The sequence below is a fragment of the Stegastes partitus genome, unplaced genomic scaffold, assembly GCF_000690725.1.
Source record: "Stegastes partitus isolate 25-593 unplaced genomic scaffold, Stegastes_partitus-1.0.2 Scaffold645, whole genome shotgun sequence".
NCBI classification, from domain to species: domain Eukaryota; kingdom Metazoa; phylum Chordata; class Actinopteri; family Pomacentridae; genus Stegastes; species Stegastes partitus.
The window spans coordinates 299,190-322,047 of NW_007578376.1; the positions used below are offsets into that span (position 1 = coordinate 299,190).

General features: G+C 41.7%; 2 protein-coding genes and 4 non-coding genes across 8 annotated transcripts in view; 4 read left to right on the top strand and 2 right to left on the bottom strand.

Moving 5' to 3' along the window:
• invs (inversin) overlaps nucleotides 1-1,820 on the top strand; it is a 41,730-nt gene extending 39,910 nt beyond the window's left edge. For all 3 annotated transcript variants that reach the window (XM_008289917.1, XM_008289918.1, XM_008289919.1), the window contains exons 18-19: nucleotides 1,044-1,130; nucleotides 1,208-1,820. In XM_008289917.1, the coding sequence (XP_008288139.1) occupies nucleotides 1,044-1,130; nucleotides 1,208-1,323 (203 nt within the window). In that variant the 3' untranslated portion in view covers nucleotides 1,324-1,820. The remainder of the gene's footprint in view (nucleotides 1-1,043; nucleotides 1,131-1,207) is intronic.
• Nucleotides 813-885, bottom strand: trnat-ugu (transfer RNA threonine (anticodon UGU)). The gene has a single exon. It is a non-coding gene; the product is annotated as a tRNA-Thr (tRNA).
• Nucleotides 1,821-2,901: 1,081 nt separating the features above from the next.
• On the bottom strand, nucleotides 2,902-22,531 carry tex10 (testis expressed 10). The gene is made up of 16 exons (XM_008289920.1): nucleotides 22,353-22,531; nucleotides 21,550-21,762; nucleotides 20,859-21,046; nucleotides 20,438-20,764; nucleotides 20,134-20,346; nucleotides 19,590-19,842; nucleotides 19,393-19,505; nucleotides 18,158-18,405; nucleotides 17,858-17,993; nucleotides 15,841-16,010; nucleotides 13,946-14,123; nucleotides 9,359-9,575; nucleotides 6,665-6,745; nucleotides 6,396-6,571; nucleotides 4,942-5,152; nucleotides 2,902-3,322 (listed from the first exon to the last, which is right to left on the bottom strand). The coding sequence occupies exons 2-16, from the start codon at nucleotides 21,730-21,732 to the stop codon at nucleotides 3,200-3,202; spliced, it is 2,817 nt and encodes a 938-aa protein (XP_008288142.1). The 5' UTR covers nucleotides 21,733-21,762; nucleotides 22,353-22,531; the 3' UTR covers nucleotides 2,902-3,199.
• Nucleotides 7,462-7,534, top strand: trnat-ugu (transfer RNA threonine (anticodon UGU)). Its single transcript has one exon. It is a non-coding gene; the product is annotated as a tRNA-Thr (tRNA).
• Nucleotides 10,471-10,543, top strand: trnat-ugu (transfer RNA threonine (anticodon UGU)). Its single transcript has one exon. It is a non-coding gene; the product is annotated as a tRNA-Thr (tRNA).
• Nucleotides 18,615-18,687, top strand: trnat-ugu (transfer RNA threonine (anticodon UGU)). Its single transcript has one exon. It is a non-coding gene; the product is annotated as a tRNA-Thr (tRNA).
• Nucleotides 22,532-22,858: the final 327 nt, after the last annotated feature.

Sequence of the window (22,858 nt, forward strand, 5' to 3'; positions counted from 1 at the left end):
CTACTCTGCAACATTTAACTGAACATCTTTCATCATTTCCACCATCTTCTGACATTTTACAAACCAAATGACGAATTGAAAAAAAATTGACAGTGAAAGTAAACGTCGTGACCTGATCGGCTTCATTCTTTAGTTTTTTAAAGCTCCAGCTGTGTGAGAAACATTGAAGCTGCTCAGCTTCTGTCTGTGAGCATCGAGTAGCAGAGTCAGGGTTCAAGTTTCTGAATTAGCTGGGAGTTTATTTAAAAACACTATTTCGGCCCCAGTGACCCCTGCTTTACAAAACCTTTACATGAGGTTTTTTTTTGTTCAGCTGTATGAAAATAAGATAAAAGTAAACTATACTGATATAGATGTGATAAAGTGAAATAATTCCTGCATGGCAAAGATGAGTAACTTCATGAAAAAACTAGGATTTTCTACTAGAACTACATCGATTAATCAGTTCAGTTTATGGGTTCTTTCCTCCTTTGTGACAGTAAACTTCATGTCTTTGGATTGGGGACAAAACGAGGCGTTTTTTTCATCTTTGGGAAACCGTGATCAACATTTGTTTTATTTTTTTGACCCAACAACTAAGTGATTAATCGAAAAATCGACCGACATATCTATCGACTGTGAAAAATAATCATTAGCTTCATTGTTTTAACGCTAACAAAACAACTTTTGACACGTCAATCTCGGCAAGAAATGTAAATTCCTGTCTGTGAGCGTCAGGTGTCGGCACTATTCGGCTCCTACAAGTTCCTCGATCACCTGGGTGTTTGTTTGAGAACATTTAAGATGAAAAATTCAATTAAAAAACATTATCTAGGCCCCAGCGAGAATTGAACTCGCGACCCCTGGTTTACAAGACCAGTGCTCTAACCTCTGAGCTATAGGGCCCTTGGTGGTTGGGCAGAAGGTGATCATCAAGACAAAGACGACGAAGCAGAGCAGGTTTGGGTGTGGAGCATACTTCAGGTGTGTCTCTGCAGCACTAGACAGCTGAAATCACCAACAGTTATGTAATCATTTACGATCCAAACATTTTCATCCTTCAGGTAGCTCCGTGTCCAGGCGTGGACGTTCCTTTCGGGGTTCTCAGTCTCAGCTGCTCCTGGATTTACCTCTACGCACCCAGAGCCAGTGTAAGTGAATGCACATTCGCAAACTGTTTTCCGCTCGGAACGAGCTCCTAAATTTCCTGCTCTCGTTTATTTCCCAGTGAGCGGCATCGACTGCGTGCCCCTGACGGACGCCGTGCACCAAGCCAAGCAGTACTCCTACCACCTGAGGCCTCACAGCGCAGGACAGGGGACGAGAGGCCGCGGAAAACACTGAAAAAACGCACACCTTTGATGTTTTCTCAGCTGGCCGGCGGCTCTCGGCTCTATAGAATTACTCCGCGCATTGTTCGCTCAATGCGCCGAGATTTCTAAAATTAAGCCCGGCGTGACATCAGAGCCATGACCTCACGGGGTGGGGTTAAGTCTACAGAAACGGTGTGTGTAAAAGATAACCTTTCATCCATTGTGGAAGGAACACATACACACTCGGTCGCCCTCGCTGTACGCCGCTCCCGCACACACACTGAGATAACCTTTCCTCCCGTTGTGGAGAATGAGGCGGTCTATCAACAGCCGGTCATACAGATAGCCCACCTGCAGCTGCCGACACACAAAAACACACACAAACACACACCACACTATACACACCGGTCTGGTCTTTAAGTGCTTTCCCCCTCAAGAGAAACATGCATTTCTGAACTATGCAGTTGTTTTTTTTGTTTTTTTTCTCCTGCGCTATATTTGCACAAAAATAACCCCTATTGTGTCATTTTTATAAATACATACCTCAGTGTTTCTTTCTTTCTGTAAAAAAAAAAAGAATAAAATAAAAACTGAAAAAAAAAGAAACTGCACTTTGTTTTGTCTTTATTCTGTTCTTCTTTCCCCATTTTAGTTGTTTTTATTTTATTCTAAAGTCACTAGTTACCTGAGAAAGCTCCATGTCCAGCAACAAAAATACTTAAAGAGAACAATCACAGGGCTAAGAACAAAGCAGTTCTTTCCTCCTCTATGACAATAAACTGAATATATTTAGGTTCTGGACAAATTAAGACATTTGTCATTTTGTGCTTTGGGAAACACCGACCCTTTATCACAAATTTCTGACATTTTATAGACGGAACAACGAATTGAATAATCCCAAAAAAATAAAAATAAAAATGACCGTCACACCAGTCTTTAAGTGCTTTCTCTCTGAACAATGCAGTTGTTTTTCTGTTACTATATTTGCACAAAAGTATCCCAGATTGTGTATTTTTTTTAATAAATACAGTTGTCCTCAGATGTATTCATACCCTCCGATTAAAGAAGGGGAAAAAAACAGCTGTCACTGAAATAAGTTGAAATTGAGAAGAGCAATAATAAACAGAAAATAATGAAAATCATGACGTTGCTTTTGAATTGTGGTTCAACAGAAATATATTTAAAAAAGAACACACACACACACACACTATATTTAGTTGAACAACCCTTTGAGCCAATCACTGCCATCAAGTGTTTTCTGTAACTCTCAGTCAGACTTCTGCACCTGTTGACAGATATTCTGACCCACTGCTCATCAGCAAAGTGCTCTAATTTGTCCAGGACAGTTTTTGTTTGTTTGTTTGTTTTAATTATTCTTTTCAACCGCAATTCAAAAGCAATGTCTTATTTCACTAAATTATAATTTAGCAAATTTTTATTTATTAATACTTTTTTCAGTTTCTAGTTATCTGAGTGACTACTGTGAATTTTGCCTTTTCTTTAATGGAAGGAGATGAATACATTTGAGGACCACTGTACATACTTCAGTGTTTCTTGTGTTATGTAAAAAAAAAACAAAAAAAAAAGAAAAGAAACAAACAAAACAAACTGAACTTTCATTTGCACTTTTATTCTGTTTTTTTTTCCCATTTTAGTTTCTTTCTTTTTTTTATCCAAAGTTACAGGTAAACAAGAAAGCGCTGCGTTTAAGCAAATGGAACAAACAACCTCCAGGCCAAGAATGAAGCAGTAAACAGACACAGAAAAGAGTTCCTAAAACAAGAAAGTGGAGTATTTTTTAACAGAAAACATCCCGCTGTATCTCTTTCTGTGTGCTTTGTCACTACTGAGCTCTGTGTTGAGTCTGTGAGATGTCTGTGAGAGGGAACACACCGGGTGCTGCCGGGTCAGTACATGTCTCGAAGGCCCAGATTTCCACGATGAGCCGAGGAGCCGTGAGCGACGGTGACGCTGTAACAGTAGAGCAGGTCGGTCAGCCACTGCTCCCTGGTCGCGCCGCGGGAATACCTCTGAAAAACACAAACACCGAGTGTAAGCAGGGGATCAGCCTCTAACGAAGGCTGATTAGCATCTGTAAACGTCTCACATGGTGAAAATCCATTTATTTTGGGCCTCGTGTGTCTTAAAAACCTGGAGGTGTAAAATAAAAACGAAGACATTTACTTCTTCCATTCGTCAACTAGATAACCTCCAAGTCAGTAAGAATTGTATCCAGTTATTACGTATAATTCTGCACCTTCACTGCATCTTAGTCCACCAGGTTTATTTAGTTTTGCTTCTGCTAACTTTAACCCTATTCAGGACTTTCATGTTTCCACACGTAGAAGGTCTTTTGGGGTTCACTGGACCCCAAGAAAGAATATGTGCAAAATATTTGTTGGTATTGATTATAGACTTGTATACGATGTTAAATACATTTTCTGATAAATTGATGTATTTTAAAAACAATACTGGTCACCTGAACCAAATGGCCTGGGGTCCAAAAGACCCAAAAAGTCCTGAATAGGGTTAAAATCTGTCAGCAACAAGCAAAGTTCACCAAACATTCTGCTGTTGGCTGCAAAAGTGAACACAAGAGTCCTCATGCACTCCCAGCATCTGAGAAACTGAAGATCTAGTGGCTAACTTTTATTATTGATGGCAACCACAACAAGTTGTGTGGCTAGTATGGCTAACACTACCATTAGTTTTAGTAATTCCAAGTCCCAGAATGTTTGCCATGTGACTCGTGATCTCAGCTGAGTCAGTGTTCTGCTTGTTTGCATCGAGGTCGGTGGATTTTTTTAGTTTTTCACAGCTTCAGTTGCTATTTTTGGCAAATGTTTTAAATAAGACGTGCAGAATAAAGCAAGTTTAGGCTTATTTTTCACATCAACCGAATAAAGAATAACTCCTTAGTGTTAGCATGCTGTGTGGCTAATTTGTGTGCGTGACCACAGGTAACACTGATGGATATTTAAAGACGGTGCAAAGTTTAATTCGAAGCCAATAAACAAGGACTGGCTGGGTTACTGTGTTTTCATCAGCTGTGTTTCAGTTCAACCTAAACTCAGCAGCTGCTCTGTTCTGTTCTGTTTGCTTCTCTCCTGCTCTCTGTGCTCACATAAACTGCATTTTATTACAGCTGAATTCTCACATAAGCTGTTCTCATTTACATATTTTTGTGCTTCGGTTGTCAGACAGCAGAACGAGGATGAAATAGTGACTGAAACACAGCCAATTACAACAAACCAGCTCCTGTTCTTCTGAAAAACGCACAATTAGGAAAAGTTAGAAACAACTCTGCTGTGAATTCTGAGATATTACTATAAATTGGTCGCTTGGAGAGACACAAAGTTCTGGTCGCACTCATTTATGTCTGCAGTTGCCTGTCGTGCCACAGAGACAGTCTACTTCCTGAAGAGGGCGTGGCCAGCAGCATTTTAACTACACTTAAGCTCCAGACACTGAAACAGCTCGTTTAGAACAGGACTGAAACCAGGAGTTACACAATCATCGTGCATTTAAACATTTTTTGCAATGTTTTAAAGCAGAAAAATTGAGAGGGAACACACAAGACTTTCAATAATTTACTGAAAAGGGGCACAATGTGGAATCCTTACCAAGTGCAAGGGTGCTGTGTGCTTACCGTGAGGTGCTGTATGATCTCCTGCAACAGAGCAGTGTTGGCCAGCAGCTGGTTGTGAAGCGACGTGTGCTGCAGCAGCATCGAGAGAATCTGTCCGAGCTGCGGCAGTTCCTCCTCGTTCAGTTCGCTAACGCGCAGCAACTGCAAAACCATCCGCAGCAGGCGAGGAACGCTGCCCAGCGCCGTCACACAGGCGCCCCAGATGGCATCCCTGCAAATGTGGCACAAGAGAGTGTTAGATCCAAATGTTAGACATAAATCCATCACCTGACATCAGTAAACAGCTATTAGAACCAACCTGAGCCACAAAACTGTGTATGTTATCTTAAAAAAGCCAAATTTTCTGAATTAGAAACTAAAAAAAACCCAAAAAAACCCCATAAAGAATCATTAAATTTTCTACTATCAGATTGTTCTTGAACTAATCGTGTGATGTTCAGTTGGTAAAATTAACCAAATCTGAGCCTAATGTTTTGCCCTTTCATCAAAATCTTTCTAGTCTACACGTCTAAATGCACTGATTGGTCTAACCAGATTCTGTAAAAAAAAACCTACAAATTCTGCGTTCCTCAGCACAACTGAAAAGCCAGGAGAGACTCAGGCACAAGTAACAGTCAACTCACAAAAATTCAGAGTTGTTGGCTGAACTGCAGGATGTGTTTATGCAAATCAGATAGTAGACAGGTATGGAAACAGATTACAGAGATTGGGAGCAAAATAAAACATACTTGAGCGATAAAATAAATATGGCATGGCTCAAAAACTGTATACAGAGGAGCACGTTGTTAGATGACTCATTCAGCACAGTGAAACATCTTTCTATAGTTGAAGCGCGAGTTGGAAATCCATCCATCCATTATCTATACACCACTTAATCCTCACTAGGGTCGTGGGGGGCTGGAGTCTATCCCAGCTGACTCAGGGTGAAGGCAGGGGACACCTGGACAGGTCACCAGTCTATCACAGGGCTACACTTAGAGACAGACAACCAAGCACACTCACATTCACACCTATGGACAATTTAGAATCACCAATTAACCTCAACATGTTTTTGGACCTTGTGGGAGGAAGCCAGAGAACCCGGAGAGAACCCACGCTGCATGGAGAGAACATGCAAACTCCACGCAGAAAGATCCGGGTGTCCTCACCAGGACCCGAACCGGCGACCTTCTAGCTGCGGGGCAACAGTGCTGAGTTGGAAATGCCTTTTATAAAATTATGTCTGTCCTTATAACTGTGTCATTCTGCACAGAAGACATTTCTGAGTTCTCTCTACTTGTGGCCATGATTGTGTTGTTTCCATAGAGGTGCAGGACTTCATATTGCAGTGAAAAATGATCCCACAGAGAGGAAAAATGTGACAGGAGCAAAACAACGCCCAGTATCTGCCTGGGGTTTCAGAGGGTTAAAGTCAAAATTCTACATCATAATTTCCAAGTAGTTTTCAAACACACCTTTTGTGGTTGGTTTCAGCCGGCTGCAGGGTGACCAGCAGCGCCAGCAGACTGAGGCAGCACTGAGACAGGAATCGCAGCACGGGTTCTAGCGGCAGGACGGACAGATCCAGCAGTCTGGACACAGCTCTCAGCAGTCCGGCCGCCATGCTGTCAGGAACCACCCCCAGCTTGGTCTGACACACAAACATGATGGTTTCTTCAATACTACATGCACAGATAGTACAATTAAACTCACTGTGGCTGACAAACAGAAAACAGTTTCCTACCAGGTATTTGCAAACGCCGTTTTGCACGATGTCGAAGCACTGCGACTTTGAGCCCAGCATTTCCAGGCAGTGGCACACTTCCTACGAATCGAAAAAGATCCATAAAATAAATATCCATAAAACATGTTTGCAGCTTACAAATGACAGAATTTGAGCAGTGCAGCCACAGTGATTCCAAAACAGATGCTTTGTGGTTACAGTCGGACTGTTGAAAGATTTTCTTCACAGATTTTTTGACGGAAACCTCTAAAAAAGAAAAAAAAAAAAAACACACACACACAAAAGAGCATACCAAAAGGCTACTGAGGACATTTAAACCAGTGACATACAGATTAGTTTTAATAATTTCTGGAATAAAAAAAATATTGAGATCGATTTCTAGAATTTGACGACAGCAGATACAAAGAAAATTTTAAAAAATAAAAATCAGAGATGATTAAAAAACGAATTACAGGAAAACTTCTTTCTCAAAACAGCTTAAACCTGCATTTATTAACCACAGTTATACAAGAACAGCACAACAGAAGCAATGCATTTCTACATATTTGGGCTAATTATCATTTTCCCTGTTGATAGGTTGTCTTGATTAATTGATTTGATCTACAAAGTAGAACAAAATGTGGATCTGTGGTTCACAAAGGTGACGTCACATGAAGAGTTTCTGACGATGACTAGCTGCTGCTGCCTGACAAAGCCTGAGACACACCTGTAACTGGTCCATCTAGTCAGGTTCCACACATACCTGCACAGGTTGGATGTCTTTATATTGACAACCCATGAGCATATGCTACATCAAGGGCCCTATAGCTCAGTGGTTAGAGCACTGGTCTTGTAAACCAGGGGTCACGAGTTCAATTCTCGCTGGGGCCTAGATAATGTTTTTAAATTGTATTTTGCATCTTAAATGTTCATAAACAGACACCCAGGTGATCGAAGAACTTGTAGGAGCCGAATAATGCCGACACCTGATGCTCACAGACAGAAATGTATATTTGTTGTCGAGTTTGAGATGTAAAAAGTATCTTTGTTAGCGTTAAAAGAAAAGAATGAAGCTCATCAAGCCACTAAGACCGCAGCTAACGATTATTTTTCCACAGTTGATAAATACGTCAATCAATTTTTCGATTAATCAATTAGCTGTTCGCACAAAAAAGTAAAACAAATGTTGATCACGGTTTCCCAAAGATGAACAAACGCCTCATTTTGTCCCCAACCCAAAGACATGAAGTTTACTGTCATAAAGGAGGAAAGAAACCACAAAACGAACTGATTAATCGATGCAGTTCGAGTAGAAAATCCTAGTTTTTTTATTACTTATCTTTACCATGTGGAATTTCACTTTATCACATCTAATCAGGACAGTTTATTTTTATCTTATATGCATACAACTGTTGAGCAAAACTAATGTATTGATTTATCGTCTGTAACAGCTTTTGTGGTCAATTGGTCAAGTTTAAGTAATTTTCTAAAGCAAAAAGGGGGAAAACTAAGTGATTTTCATTTCTACTTCTTTTTATTTTCTGTGTTTTAATACTGAAGTGAGAATTTCTGGTTGTTAGTTGGACAAAACAAGGTATCTGAATGTGTTCTGTTGGGCTCTGTCGTCGTTTTTCATTGTTTACATCGTCGACTGATGTATCTTCTATTTTCTTGATTAAATTATTATTTTTTCGGTCTATAAAATATAAAAATGGTGGAATTTACTGTCACAGAAGAGAAAAGAAATCAAAACATATTCACATTTATGAAGCTACAATCAGAGAGCTTAGAGTTTTAAAAAAAAAATAAAATAAAATGAATCGATTATCAAAACAGTTGACCGTTGATTCAATAGTTGACAACGAATCGATTATTTGTTGCAGCTCGCGTCTAGATGATGACAAAGCTTTGATTCGACAAACAAAAGCGGCGTCTAAATGTGAAGAAACGGAGACGAGGAAGTTTGGTTTCAGGCGCGAAAAGCCGCCACGCCACCAGAACTTTTTAAAAGTGAAAAATAAGGCTTCGCTTTCCCTCATTAACTTGAAATCCAAACCAAATTTCTCATTAGCTTTTATCAAATTGAGGTGTGTGTGTGTGCGTGTGCCGAGGCCAGTGTGTGTCTGAACGGTGCACCTGTTGGCATTCTCCCCGTCATTAAAAACAATCCCGTCTCATTAGTCCAACCAGAGCTGACACAGTCCGTCCCTTAATGCCGTCCCCCCCCCACCCCCATCGCCGCCACCTCCCTCCTCCTTCGCGCCACTCGCCTGTGATTGACTCAGACAGGGAGATGAGAGAGGCAGGATCTGAGGCCTTAATTGAGGAGCTGAATTAGTGATTATAAGCCCCCCACTTGCTCACACACACTTGCCCCGGGGCATAGTTACGTTAACGGTAATTTCTGCGCAGAAATGTCACTCTCCCATCATGCCATGGGCTCTCATTAGCATTTGTGCATATCCACTATGCCCGATAACCACGCATCTCCAACCTGCGCAACGCGATAAAGGTTCCCCTCTCAGTCGGAGTGCCACGATAAAGCTTCCACCCTCTGAGCTCTATATGAGAGACAGAGAGAGTCCAGGGGGGACTGAAAGACCACAGCTGTGTCCAGAATATCAACACTTTTTCAAAACAATCCTCCTCCACCTGCAAGCCGCCGCTAAACTCACTTCTGAAAGGTTTTTGGGGTTGGAGGAGAGTGTTGTGTACCTCGACGACGTCCCAGTGGTGGGTGAACTGCTCCAGCGGCGTCGGGTAGAGGCTGAGGGGCGACAGAGGCGACGGAGGCAGGGCGCTGTCGTCCTCCTGCAGCGACTCAAGGTGCTCGGACGAGAAGCCGATGAGGGTGGAGAACAAAAAGCTGATGTAGTCGACGTCCTGCAGGGCCGCTTCCTGGCTGCCGACCGACCAGCCACTCAGGGACGACCTGGAGGACACAGTCGGCGTTAGACGCAAAGCTGGCAGGCCACATCTGTCTGAGCAATAAATGTTTGTACAGCTTGTAACCCATGCAACTCCTAACCCCTAAATAATGTTCATAGTTTATGCCTTCACAGGAAGGGTCGGGTCAATTTTGTGAAGAATTCCTGTCAAGAATTCCCTCATAGTCAGTGTCTATACCAAATTTGAAACTACAGATCTATTTAGAATGTCTGAATATGTGTCACATTAATAAATCAAAATTTTTAAAAAACACACATAAAACATGGCCTGTACAGATTCACAATTTCACAGATTTTCCTTGACTCATGCCACACTGGTAGATCTAAAGTCCATCTCAATGGATATACGGGTCGAATTTGACCCAAAACAGCCTCAGTGGACAAAAATCTGTAGCACCTGTACTACATATTTTCCTTTTTGTGTATTTTGGGTCACTTTAGGAAAATTCTTTACATTTCAGGCTAAAAGAATTACATTTAGGGTGTTTTTACTGCTGTCAGATGTCAAAACGGGTCAAATTTGCCCCAAAACAGTATAGAAGTGTTAAAAATGTTGCACTTGACTCCAAAATGCAGGTTCAAAAAAACAAAAATCATCAAAATTACCCCTTTTACCACAGCAGCATACTGTAAAAACAGAAAGAACTGTCAGATTTTAAACTTTTGGACTTCTTTATTATTCTTTTTTAAATACTTTACTGTCTTTTTGTATACCCCAGATGATGATGACGTGAGAAGAGTTTCAGATTTCAACAAGCTGCTGCTGCGTAACACAGTCTGAGACACACCTGCAACTGGTCGATCTGGTTGAGTTCCACACGTACCTGTACAGGTTAGATGTCTTTATATCGATAATCCGCAAATATGAATATCATCAAAGGCCCCATAGCTCAGTGGTTAGAGCACTGGTCTTGTAAACCAGGGGTCGCGAGTTCAAATCTCGCTGGGGCCTTGATAACACTTCCTTTTCATATTGTTTTTATCCTTAATGGTGAAAACTAAACACCAACATTATTCAGAAACTTGAAGGAGCAACCGATGCTCACAGGGCAGAGGACTTTAAGGGATGTTATATAGTTGTCATGGACTTTGAAATGTAAAATATACTTTTGTTTGCTGCAAACCAAAAGAAAAATTGAAGCTCATCAAGGCGCTAGGACTGCATTAATGGTTATTTTCTCAATTAACCGATGAGTTGTTCAATAAAATAGTAAACAGAAGTCGATCTGTCTCCCAAAACCTAAGATGGCAAATGTCTTGTTCTGTCCACAACCCAAACACATTCAGTTCACCGTCATGAAGGTGGAAAGAAAACTGAAAATATTCACATTTAAGAAGCTGGAATCTGAGAAAGTGGACTTTGATAACACAATTAATTGATTAATCACTGGAGGTCTTGAATAAGATGATAGCTTAAGTTACCATCTGTACTATGTAGAAATTTCTGCACGTTAGCGCATCCAATCAGTGCAGTTTGTCCTGGCTCACTTTATCTCATATGCATATAATAAAACAAACAAACAAACAAAAAATAATGTCGAGTGGGCAGAAAATGTTGATTCTTCACTTCATAATTTATCATCTGTCACAATTCCAGTGATTAATTGGTATTTTAAGTAATTTTTCAAAGCCACAAAGGGAAAAAATTTAATTCTTTACTTCTTAATTTTTTATTTTTTTTTGCTTTTTACACTGAACTGACTGGTTTCGGCTGTTAAACTTGTTAGGAGTCTGGGGTCAGAGTGCCTTGCTCAAGGGCCCAGCAGTTAAAGGTCGAACCCTCAACCTTCTGATCTACAGTGTCGAGCTTTAACCACTGAGCCGTCACCACCTGAATCCCATCTGACAGTTTCGGTTTGGAATCTTAACAAAATCTATGCTTGAAATCGTCAAAGTCACTTTATTCAGAAATTGGCCAAAAATAAAGAATTTGCACTAAACACATTCTGGACAAAAAAAGAAAAATTCTGCACTCCTTGTCACAGCTAAGAGGTGATGATTGACTCAGCTGTGACCAACCGTGCCTTGACAAAAATTCTGAGAGTTTTTAAGATGAGCTGCAGGGTTGATTTTACACGCAGCACAGAGGAGTCAAGCAAAGTGGAAGCAAATTAAAGATAAAACATGCTCCAGCAATGAAATAAACGCAGCATGGCTCAGAAACAGTGAAAAGAGGAGCAAGTTGTTGGAAGATACACTCAGCATGGTGAAACGTGTCTACAGCTGGTGTGCAGAGTCGAGGGAAAAACAGAGTTTGCAAAATATAAGTAGTAAAATATCTATAATATGTGGAGCAACATTTTTTCTACCACTGGTTACACCTGTGCAAAAATGCGGCATATGTTGATTTTTAATTTAGAAAGTATTTTAAAAATGTTTGTTTTCTTCATGGTCGTTCTGCTTCCATAGAGGAGCAGGACTTTATATTGCAGTGAAAAATGAGACCACAGCAAGACCACATGCCCAGAAACTACACATGGGGTTCAGGGGTTTCAATTCCAAACAACAATTTCCATGTAACAATGTCATATATTTATTAGTCAGGCCCTGCAATAGACTGGCGACCTGTCCACGGTGTCCCCTGCCTTCGCCCTAAGTCGACTGGGATAGGCTCCAGCCCCCCCGCGACCCTAATGAGGATAAAGCGGTGTATAGATAATGGATGGATGGATTTATTAGTCACATCTCTTACATGTATTTGTGTTGTGTAAAAGTAAAACTGAGAACGATCGCGCACGCAAAGCCAGTTATGAAAAACTCTTCCGTGTCCCGAGGGGAGGGTAGATCTGCAACAGTAGGAAATGTGTATGAATAATTGTGTTTTGTGAAGCCCGGGAGGCGAATGCAGACAGTGTCTTCGATACTCCATGACGATGCTGCATTCCAGCCTCCCAAAGAGCTCTTTGTATTGCGGCCGCTCCGCACACATCCCATCCCATATGAACTCAGCACTCCCTGCGCTCCGAATGTGTCCAACGCTGCCACGCTGACACGAGAAAAAGGTCACAGATGAACACGCTATGGCGGGGAAAGGTAAGCCGGGGATGAGTAATACAAGAAAAAAGCTGTTTTTATTGTCATCCGTAAGCTGAATATCAAATGTGCAGGACGCTCACATCAGCACCGATCAACAGGCAGGTAAGACGTCAGCGACTCCTCTGAAAGCGCAACACTGCCATCTGATGGTGCTTTAACTCTCTCAACTCCAAGCAGTCTCTGGGATTTTATTTTGACTCCTGTGGGCTCATTGTTCACTGCAATATAAAGTCCTGCACCTCTATGGAAACAGGACAACCATTCCTAGAAGGACAGAGAACTCAGAAATGTCTTCTGTGCACTTTAACACAGCTGCAATGCCATTAATCATTTAAAAATAAAAATTTAAAAAAGTTGAATTTATGTAATTATTTACTCCACAAAATTTTTAAACTGGAATCAGCATGTAGAGGATTTTTTCCAAGTTGCCACAGGTTCCCACAAATACTGGAAAAACATTGTAGATCTACACGGCGTAGATATTTCACTACTTACATTTTAAAACCTATAAGAACATATCAGCTCTAAAAAGATGCTGAATGTATCTTCCAACAATTTGCCAATAGTGTCCTTTTCTGTATACCATTTAAGAACCAAGCTGCATTTGTTTTATTGGTTAAATATGTTTTGTTTTCCTCCCAGTCTCTCTAATCTGTCACCACACTTTGTCTCCCTTCTGCTCAGTGAAAACACTGCCTGCAGTTCAGTCAAAAATTCTCTGATTTTTTTGTCATGTGACTGTTGGTCACACCTGAGCCAATCATGGCACAGAAAATATTATTGGTTTTTGATTTTTTTTTTTTTTCTTCCTTTACTTCAAACCAAAAATTTAAAACAAAAGTCAACATTTGATACACAAAATCAAAGTTTCAAAGTTGGAAAAGTGTTTTGGAATAAGTTGAACACTTGAATTTTTTTGACAGAATCTGTTTAGAGTAAATAATATATTTCTGTTTTTTTATATTTGGTTCTATATTTTTTTAGGAGTAAAGTGACTTGGATGAAATATTACTTAAATACTTGGTTCATTTTTCCAATAAACTGCGCATAACAATATGAAAAGTTCAAGAACGGTCCAGAAGTTGAAAATCTAAGGATTATTTTCATTTTTACAGTTTCTCACTCTGATGAATGACGTGATTCGAGTGATTTATTTTTATTTTTTAAAATTTACCAGCCCTTTCAAACCTACTGGTGGCATCAATACCTGATTAGTTTAACTGTAGAGGGATCCATCTGGTCAAACATCTCTTACACACACATCAATAAAGTGAGTTCATCTGCTTTCCGTGTGTCTAAAGGGGGTTTTGAAGCTCACCTAAGGTGTACGATACGAATCAGAGAGGCGGCCAGGCCGGCAGAGATTCGCCCGGCGGTGCAGCAGCAGCTCAGATTGGCCAGGAGCGGCTGCGACATCTTGGGCAGGAAGTAGAGCAGCTGCACCATTCGCTGCTGAGACTCTGCTGGTAATAGCACCACAACTCCTTCCTGTGGATCTGTGGAACACAAACACAGACCCACAAGTCACATATCGAGGCAGCGCTGCACTGCGCCCTCCAGGTATATTACATGGAGCTCTGTTGAGAAAATGAGGATGACACGTGGAAAACCAGACTATATCCGGCGCAGCAGAAAAAAGGCAAACAGAAAGGCATAACTACTACAGTGAGGGCTCAGATAATGTGTCTGTGTGCGTGGTGTTCTGTCCGTCTCTGACGCACATGCTGATGTCAGAAGCCCTCAGACAAAAGGAGTCTTGTGATGGTGAATTGCTGGCTCTGCGGCAGTTTCTATCAGAACACCCCCCTCCTCTGCTGGCCTCCTGTGTCACACACCAGCCTCAGTATCTGACCATCCTCTGAGCGCTTTCCTCCCATAGTTACAGTTCAGTGTTACAAAGTTGTCTGGGATGGGAAGCGTGGAGCTCTACTGCCTCCTAGGGGACATGTGGTGGTTGTGGCCACTGACATTTTCCAATTTGACCATTGCTGCTGCAGTCTGTACTCTATTGAACTGCTTACTTTTTCCAGGAATAAATGTATTTATCTCATTTAATTGTTTTTCAAATAAAGACCATTGAAACAGAAACCATAATTTGAGGCAGGGATTGTGTTTTATCATTTCTGCACTATATTCTAAAACACAGAGGGAAAGTCATAGGTGTCTTTGTGGCCTCCTTCCTTGTCTTAACGATAGATTGACCTGCTCTCTGAGGGATATTCAATGACTTGGAAATGTTCTAGTATCCATCCCCTGACTTGTGCTTTTCAGTAACATTTTCACTGAGTTGCTTTCGTCTTTAATGTGCAGTTATAGCCACGAGTACTGATTTACCTGCAGAGCACCTCTTTCCTCTCTCCAACTCTACCTGTAGGTCAACGTAAACGCATGATCACAGACGACACCACTTTTAAACATTATCTGCTTTGATTGTTGCCTATTTGTTCTGTTGATTGCACTCTTGAAATCATTGTAAATGAGGGCATGCCATACTGATTCCTTGAGATTTAAATAAAGGTTGAATGAATTAATGAATAGGGCATTTTCCAGCTGATAGAGAACATCTGATAAGCCAATACTTGAGGCCAATTCATGCTTTCTGTATGTCTGCGAGGGTATGTTTGACATAAATTTCTTCACATACCCAAGTAGTAGTAGTAAACACGCTAGATGGACATATGCTAAGATAACAAATGGTGCTCAAAACAAACCCTTACGTCATCAACAGCAGAACTTTAATTGAAGTAGGTGTTGCAGGAGATGCTTTCCATCAGTGGAGTGAAAACACAGCGGGAAGTTCTAAAATCCCCAGATATCCTGTGCTCAACACATGGTGCTAGAGTTCAATCATCAACCAGCAGTGCAAGGTCCCAACCTGTCATAAACATCAAGGGGAGTGTTTCTGTGTTCGATATGACACTTAATACGACGGTACGTACTGTAGGATGAATCTTGCCCCCACTGTCTGCATTAAAGTCTGCATTAGTGTGCGCACAGCGTTGCAGAAATCATGAACTGGCCTTTACATGGCCTTGCCTGGAAGTGAAACACGCTTATAAGCAACAGCAGTTTTGTGTCCTTTGTTCGTGATAATCAGCCTTTCAAATGAGGTTGTGATCTAGATCCCATAATCACATCTGGCATCAACAACTGTATGTGACATGACAGAAGCAGCCCTCTACGATCACTTTGCCTCTGAATGAACATGCTCACCGTAGAGCTTGCAGGCGTGCGTCTGCAGACTGTTGAGCAGGTCTCTGTTGCCTCGAGCAGCAGCAGCCTGGATGGAACTCAGGAGCTGTGCGGAGAGTGCAGGGTTACGGTGGCCCAGCTGGGACAACTGCAGAGGAAGAGATGCCAGCCATCGACACAGCACCTTACTCCTTCAGGGAGACAGAGGGAGGATAAAACACAAAGGTGAACCCGGTGTAATGACACAACTGTGACAAAGATCCTCAAAGAGCAAGAGATTTCTTTATTATAGTCCATTATGACAATAACTAGCTAGATGTTTGTAGCTAAATTCTTCCTGCATCCACTTTGTAATTCTTAAGGGACAAATTACGCGTTTCTCATTACAGAGACCTAAAAACTCACGCTGTCGATATTTGCAGCTGAATTCAGACTTTTTGTGAGTCCAGGTTTACATATATACAATTTTAACTCTCTCTTATTGGTCAAAGATATCTTTGATGGGCTGCAAGATGGCTCGGTGGTTAGCACTGTCACCTCGCAGCAAGAAGATCCCCGGTTCATGTCCCAGTTAGGACGCCTGGGATCTTTCTGCGAGGAGTTTGCATGTGCTCTCCGGGTTCTCTGGCTTCCTCCCACAGTCCAAAAACATCCATCCATTATCTATACACCGCTTAATCCTCACTAGGGTCGCGGTGGGGCTGGAGCCTGTCCCAGCTGACTTAGGGCGAAGTCAGGGGACACCCTGGACAGGTCAGTCCAAAAACATGTTGAGGTTAATTGGTGATTCTAAATTGTCTATAGGTGTGAATGTGAGTGTGCTTGGTTGTCTGTCTCTGAGTGTAGCCCTGTGATAGACTGGTGACCTGTCCAGGGTGTCTCCTGCCTTCACGCTAAGTCAGCTGGGATAGACTCCAGCCCCCCCACAACCCTAGTGAGGATTAAGCGGTGTATAATGGATGGATGGATGGATGTCCTTAATGGCCCCAAATCAACATATCTACGCTGCCCTTTTTATATCCCACATTCAGTTTCAATTAGTCAGAATCACTTTGTAGATTTATTTGTAGACAGAGATCTTGATTCAGAGTTGTAATTCGGTGAAATGACGTTACAGATATCTTTAGTTATGTCTGAAGCTACAGTGAGTCAGAAGCGACTCTCTTGCCAAACGCAGTATAAAACTGTAACTGCATATGACAGCTGTATCACCACCGTGTCAGAGCAGCCTGAGGCCGAAGTTCTAGTACATTTCAACCACAAGCCTCTGAAGAACGAAGCTCTTGTTCTCTACAAACGCTAAACGCAAATGAGTTCCATTTATTGCACTGCATGTTCTAACGATTAATCCAGCACAGCTGTTGCTTCTGCTAACGCCGTTTAAATGCTTTATTGGACCGACATCCAACGGGAGGCCTCACACGAGCAGCAGCATCAGAACAGTTCAGACTAGTTATAATGATGTTTGAGATACCTGCAGCTGTTATTCTGTCAAGTTCAAACTGAATTACAGAGATCTCAAACTGTGGTTTCGACTGGTCAGAATGATGTTACAGAAAAGTAGGAATAAAACTTCAGACTAGTCACAGTGTGAAGTCACAATGACGATGTTGATCTCTGTAATTTTAATTCTTGATTAGTCAATCTTAGCTTTAAAACAGATTTTTGACTTTGCTCTGTGTGCTCTGACACAGTCAAGGATGAATTACCTTGAGCAAGGCATCATTTAATGTGGACTGTACAAAACATGACCATCATTGACTCTTCCTGTGCTTTACAGGATAAACAAACACATCCCCAAACTAACTCACTGATCTGTGCTAACAATTCTTAACCCTGAAAAAACTGACCAAGTATGAGAGGTGGAGTCTGTCTGCGCAAGACTAAAATCATTTTGTGCACAGATATCATGTTTTCCATTACAAACTGTGTTTTAATTTAGCAAAAAAAAATCTTAAAGTTTTTACCAGCTACGCTGAATGATGGGGTTGCTGTGGTGGCTACCATGACACCATACAAGAACTGTAAACAAGCTTACCTGGCTATGTGAGTGTGTCCTTGCTCCTGCTGGTAGAGTTTGCTGTAGAAAGACAGCAGCAGAGATCGTGTCTGCAGAGACAAGTTCCTCTGCTTATAGTAGATATAAACGGCTGCCAGCAGGTCTTCTGTCACTGCTGCACAGACACAAACACGTACAGATATTAAACATGCACTTCAGTTTGCAAGCTAGTATCTGATCCCAACACTTAAACACCGAAACAAACACTAAAATCTCTTCAGTTTGAGGGTGTGTTTATTAAATCAGACACATTCTGAGATACACGAAGCACGTCCTTACTTTTGCTCCTCTGTGTGAGCACCATCTTCCACACTGTTCCCAGCAGCATGTGCAGCTGCCTGTAGCTCAGCTTCACCGCGCTGCCCAGAGTGTCTCGGACAAACGTCCTCAGCGGCGTCAGCCAGTCTCCGTCCGCCTCTCGACCCAGACCCTGCTTCTGGCTGAGCGACACCATCACCTGGCAGAGCGTGATGTTCAGGGCCAGGGGCTCCACTGTCAGACCGAGAACAGCTGCAGGCTGTTTACTCCTGCAGAGAGGACAGAAAGAGATCAGCGATTATTCACAGTCAATGTTTTTTTGACCAGTAGGACTCTTCTGGGTGGATGACATAAACAGTTTCTGAATTCAAACATAGCAAAGCCTGAGACACACCTATAACTAGTGCAGCTCCACACCCAAACCTGTTCGCGTTTCTTGTCTTTATGACAGTGATCATACAAATCTCAATATGACAAAGGCTCCATAGCTCAGTGGTTAGAGCACTGGTCTTGTAAACCAGGGGTCGCGAGTTCAAATCTCGCTGGGGCCTTGGAAATACTTTTCTGTTCTTATTTTTTATCCTAAAAACTCAAACAAACACTGACATGATTAAAACTCTTGAGGAAGTTACTCACTAGTGCTTTAATATGCTCACGGGTACAGAAAGAGGTAGTTTAACAAAGTTTACACTGTTTCCCCATATGGTTTAAGCTGTCACATGTATTTTTTGTTTGCCAAAAAAGAAAATAGTAAAGCCGATCAAGTCACATAACTTGAAAAATCAAAATAATAAAGTTTTCTTTGTAAGTTGTACTAGCTTCTTGTTCACCACACAAACTGGCATCTCTAACACAATTTCTTATTGTCCTTTGTCACTTTCTCCAGCCAGAAAGAAACCTACTGGTCAAATAAAAATTCATTTAAAATTAAAATTTGTCATAGGTATGAATATTTTTTGACATAACCACATGATTCCTGCATATTAAATGGTTATTTTCAGATTCCACATCACATTGGATTCTGATGTTTTTTTAATAAAACTCATTACTTAGAGCAGAAATGAAAAGCAACATGATGCACACATTTGGTAGACAGAAAACAAATCAAGGACACTTGTGAAAACTCCACACTGCAGCAGTGATCATACATTCTATGGAGAATTGATTTTATTAAACTGCCAATTTTTAATCAAAAAGCCAAGACAAAAAGTGAAAGAAAACAGTTTGATTGTTGTGCTAACACGGGTACTCCTTACCTTTTGAGATCAACTTTCTTTTTAGGTTTGGGTGTGTCCAAGGTACCGTAAGGAAAGCTTTTCATGAAGTGCTGCTTGAAATCTCCCAGATATTCTTTACGGAACCACGCATCCTAAACAAAGACAACACTGTCTGTCAATTCATTTTCTTGAGCAAAAAAACACAATGAGTGATAACTGTGCATGCCTCCTCTCACCAGCGCATCCTGGTGCTCCTGCTGTGGGGCCAGTTTCCTCAGCAGCTGCAGAATAGTCAGGACCTGGAACATCACTGACATGGCGTCTGGAGAGAGCAGGTGAGCGCCTTCTGTGCTGTTCGATGGGCAGTGAGCGGTGCTGGCCTCAACCCACACTTCCAGCAGCAGAGGCACGAGCGTAGCTGCAAAGCTCTGAACGGTCTCGGCTGAGTCCAGACCCTCAGTTACTGCAGCTCCTGGGTCCACCTCAGGCCTATGCAGGGACAGAATAAAAGAAAAATGTGGCAAACATTAAAACATTAAATTTATATGACAGTGAGGCCTGTATTTTTCTATAGTGCATCTAAACTCGTAGTTTTTTGATTTTAAATAACAGCAAACACTAAATTGTTCAACATAAAAGTTACGGTAAGGTGATGCAATTTCAAATCACTTGACATTTTAGTGATGTTGCACAGTGGGGTGTACTCACTTCTTGTTATATTCTGGAAGTTGTGTGTTCATTTAAAGCCTGTCTTGGTTACTGAGGTCTGCGGTGTCTTACCTGAGTTTAAAGGTGGAGCGAGGTGTTGGTTTGGCACCAGAATGTTCGTACACTCTAACTCCGACTTTGCTGTAGATGAGCTCTTCCCAGTTGAGATACAGAGGTGTGACGCGGCCCTCTCCGCTGGAACCAAACACTCGCTCAGAAGGGGCGGACATGTCACTCTCCCCCATTGGTCTCTCTTCAACTACTGCCTGCAGAAAACGCCCGAGCCTGAAAGACAACAGCAGAAAACGTTAAGGTCCAGAATGAATGTGTGATTTTTCAGATTCTGTGTATATCTGTGTGTATGTGACTTCCATACCTGAGAAGCACAGAAAGCCTCCACTGCTGGCTGCTCACAGCCCTGTCCGGGTTAACTGTCAGCGCCCACGTCCGACCTTTGGCGTCCTGAGCCTTTCTGGCTGCTCCGCTGTTCTGTCGGTGAGAGATCAACTCTAGGAAGTTGGTTAGCAGCACTGCAGGCCGAGCAGCCAGCAGAGCCGGGTAGTGCTCCAGGAACACGTCCAGGACATTCATGGCGTCCTGCTGGATGCCGGCCTCGATGTGGGTCATGGCACAAGACAGGTGAGCACTGAGGAGCGGGAAAAACGGAGCCACTCGCTCTGCAGGCACAGACTGCGCGATAAACCTGAATGCAGATTGAGACAATCTGTTAACTGACACAGAAACAAAATTGTTCACTGTGTTGTGCTTTATTTTAGCGCTGCTTTAGCTTCTCTAACCTGAGCACACGCGTAGCTGCCACTCGAACGTTGCCATCCTTGTCGGTGAAAACAGCTGCCACTTCAGAGAGCAGCCGTGACAGATGCTGCTCTAATAGAGACGGATTGACGGACAGCAACTCTCTCAAACCCAACAAGGCACTGTGTTTCACGTTGGCATTGTAGTGGTGAAGCTGAGACAGGAGCTCCTGGAGAGGAAGCAGAAAGTATGTAGAATAAAGACAAAATGTGGTACTAAAAAGGATTTTTCTGGTTTCAACCTGATGTCAAAGGCTAGAATTTAGGATACACAAGGTGTATCTAATCAACAACAAGACTCATGTTGTTATTCAGTTTCATTTAATTTGAGCAGATTGAAACTTTCAGGTGTCGTTTATGCCCATTCATCAGTACATGATTCAGGCATGCATGCTGTGGTTTGACTGACATAAACTCTTGTTGTTTCAAAGACACACCTCGGAAGTCTTCAGCATGTCTCACCCAGAGCTGTAACTGTCATGTGAGTGGTTTCCTTGTGTGAAAGTCACACGTTTGATGTTTAATCATGTGGTAGTGCTCCATCATGTTTTAAATCTATTCCACAGTGAATATCGAACAGAAGCTTGACATTTAAAAAAAAATTACAACCAGATATTTTTACCGGATCCTTCAACCATAATTTGTACCATGTTTCTGAGCAGACATAACTTACATTGATTCCCAGCTGTCTGTGTGTTGTGGGGCCACTGGTGTCTCTCTTCAGTTGTTCAGACAGATGGATTCCCTTCGTGCGGAAGTTGGTGTTGGTGGCATTATCGGCTCTGGGCTTCTTCTTTCCCACTTTCAGCTTGACCTTCTGGAAGTCATCCTGTCGCTTCTTCTTCTTGGCCTTCATTGCTGCAGTCTAGCCCTGTAGGGGCTACAGCTGCAAAATTACACAAATTGATTTTACCTGGGGTATTCTGCATTTTATCTTTTTACCTTTTGTCTTTCACACGTTATATTTTTGCTACATTTGCCTGTAAAGCACTTTGAATAACCTCAATGTATGACATGGTGTTATATCAATAACCAACTTACACACACAAACACATAAAATACAACTATATGTAATATAATTATAATTAGTAGTTATAGTGGTATTAAGCATATATTTACGATGCTTATATATTATATACATTATCACATTTCCACAAAGCTCAATAAAACGTGAAAAAACTAAAGATCTCTTTTTCTATATTTGGATTTTACAGGGCTGGACTGCTGTCTGTTAACACACATGAGGTTAACGGAACTGAATGTGTGCACTGATTTTAATGAAAACAAAACGCTACTGACAAATGGCATGAGTTTGGATTATGACACATTGTTTTTGCAAAAACTCGCTCGGTTTTTGCACTGGTTGGCTTAAAAAGATGTACAACAGAGCTGCATCAACTGCAGCTACCTGAGCTAGCCTGTAGCTAGCTCATCCCTGCTGCAGCATCAAGCATGACAGCTGTTTGTTTCACTCACCACAGTAAACGTACTTCTACCGTCAGAAGTTCAAACCGCATCAAACACTCACTCTTCGGGAGGAATATCCAACCTGCTAACGACTATTAATACATATAAAAAGAAAAATCAGCTTTATTCCATCTCGTGTGGATGCGCTGGGTCCTTTCACTCTGTGTGTACATGTTCACAAGCCCGCTCGTTAAGTGAGCGGAGAGCTCATCGGCTGCGGGCTTTATAGCAACAAACTCTATGGTGCAGCACAATGTGGGTTTTTTAAGTTTTCAAATTACAGTTTATTCACTAACTTGAAATTAATACGAATAAAGTAAAAAACACAAGGTCAGGTGTGCTGGGGAAATTTAATACTGTGCGACTGCAGTGTGTTCCGGAAAACCCTGGTGTATAAAATAAACGCACCACATAGTTGTCCGCACAGCTGCGTTATGAATACGAACTTGTTGGTTTCTAAAATATACAGACTCGCGATTTAAGCTAGCTAATTATTATTTTGTTGTATTAATGAG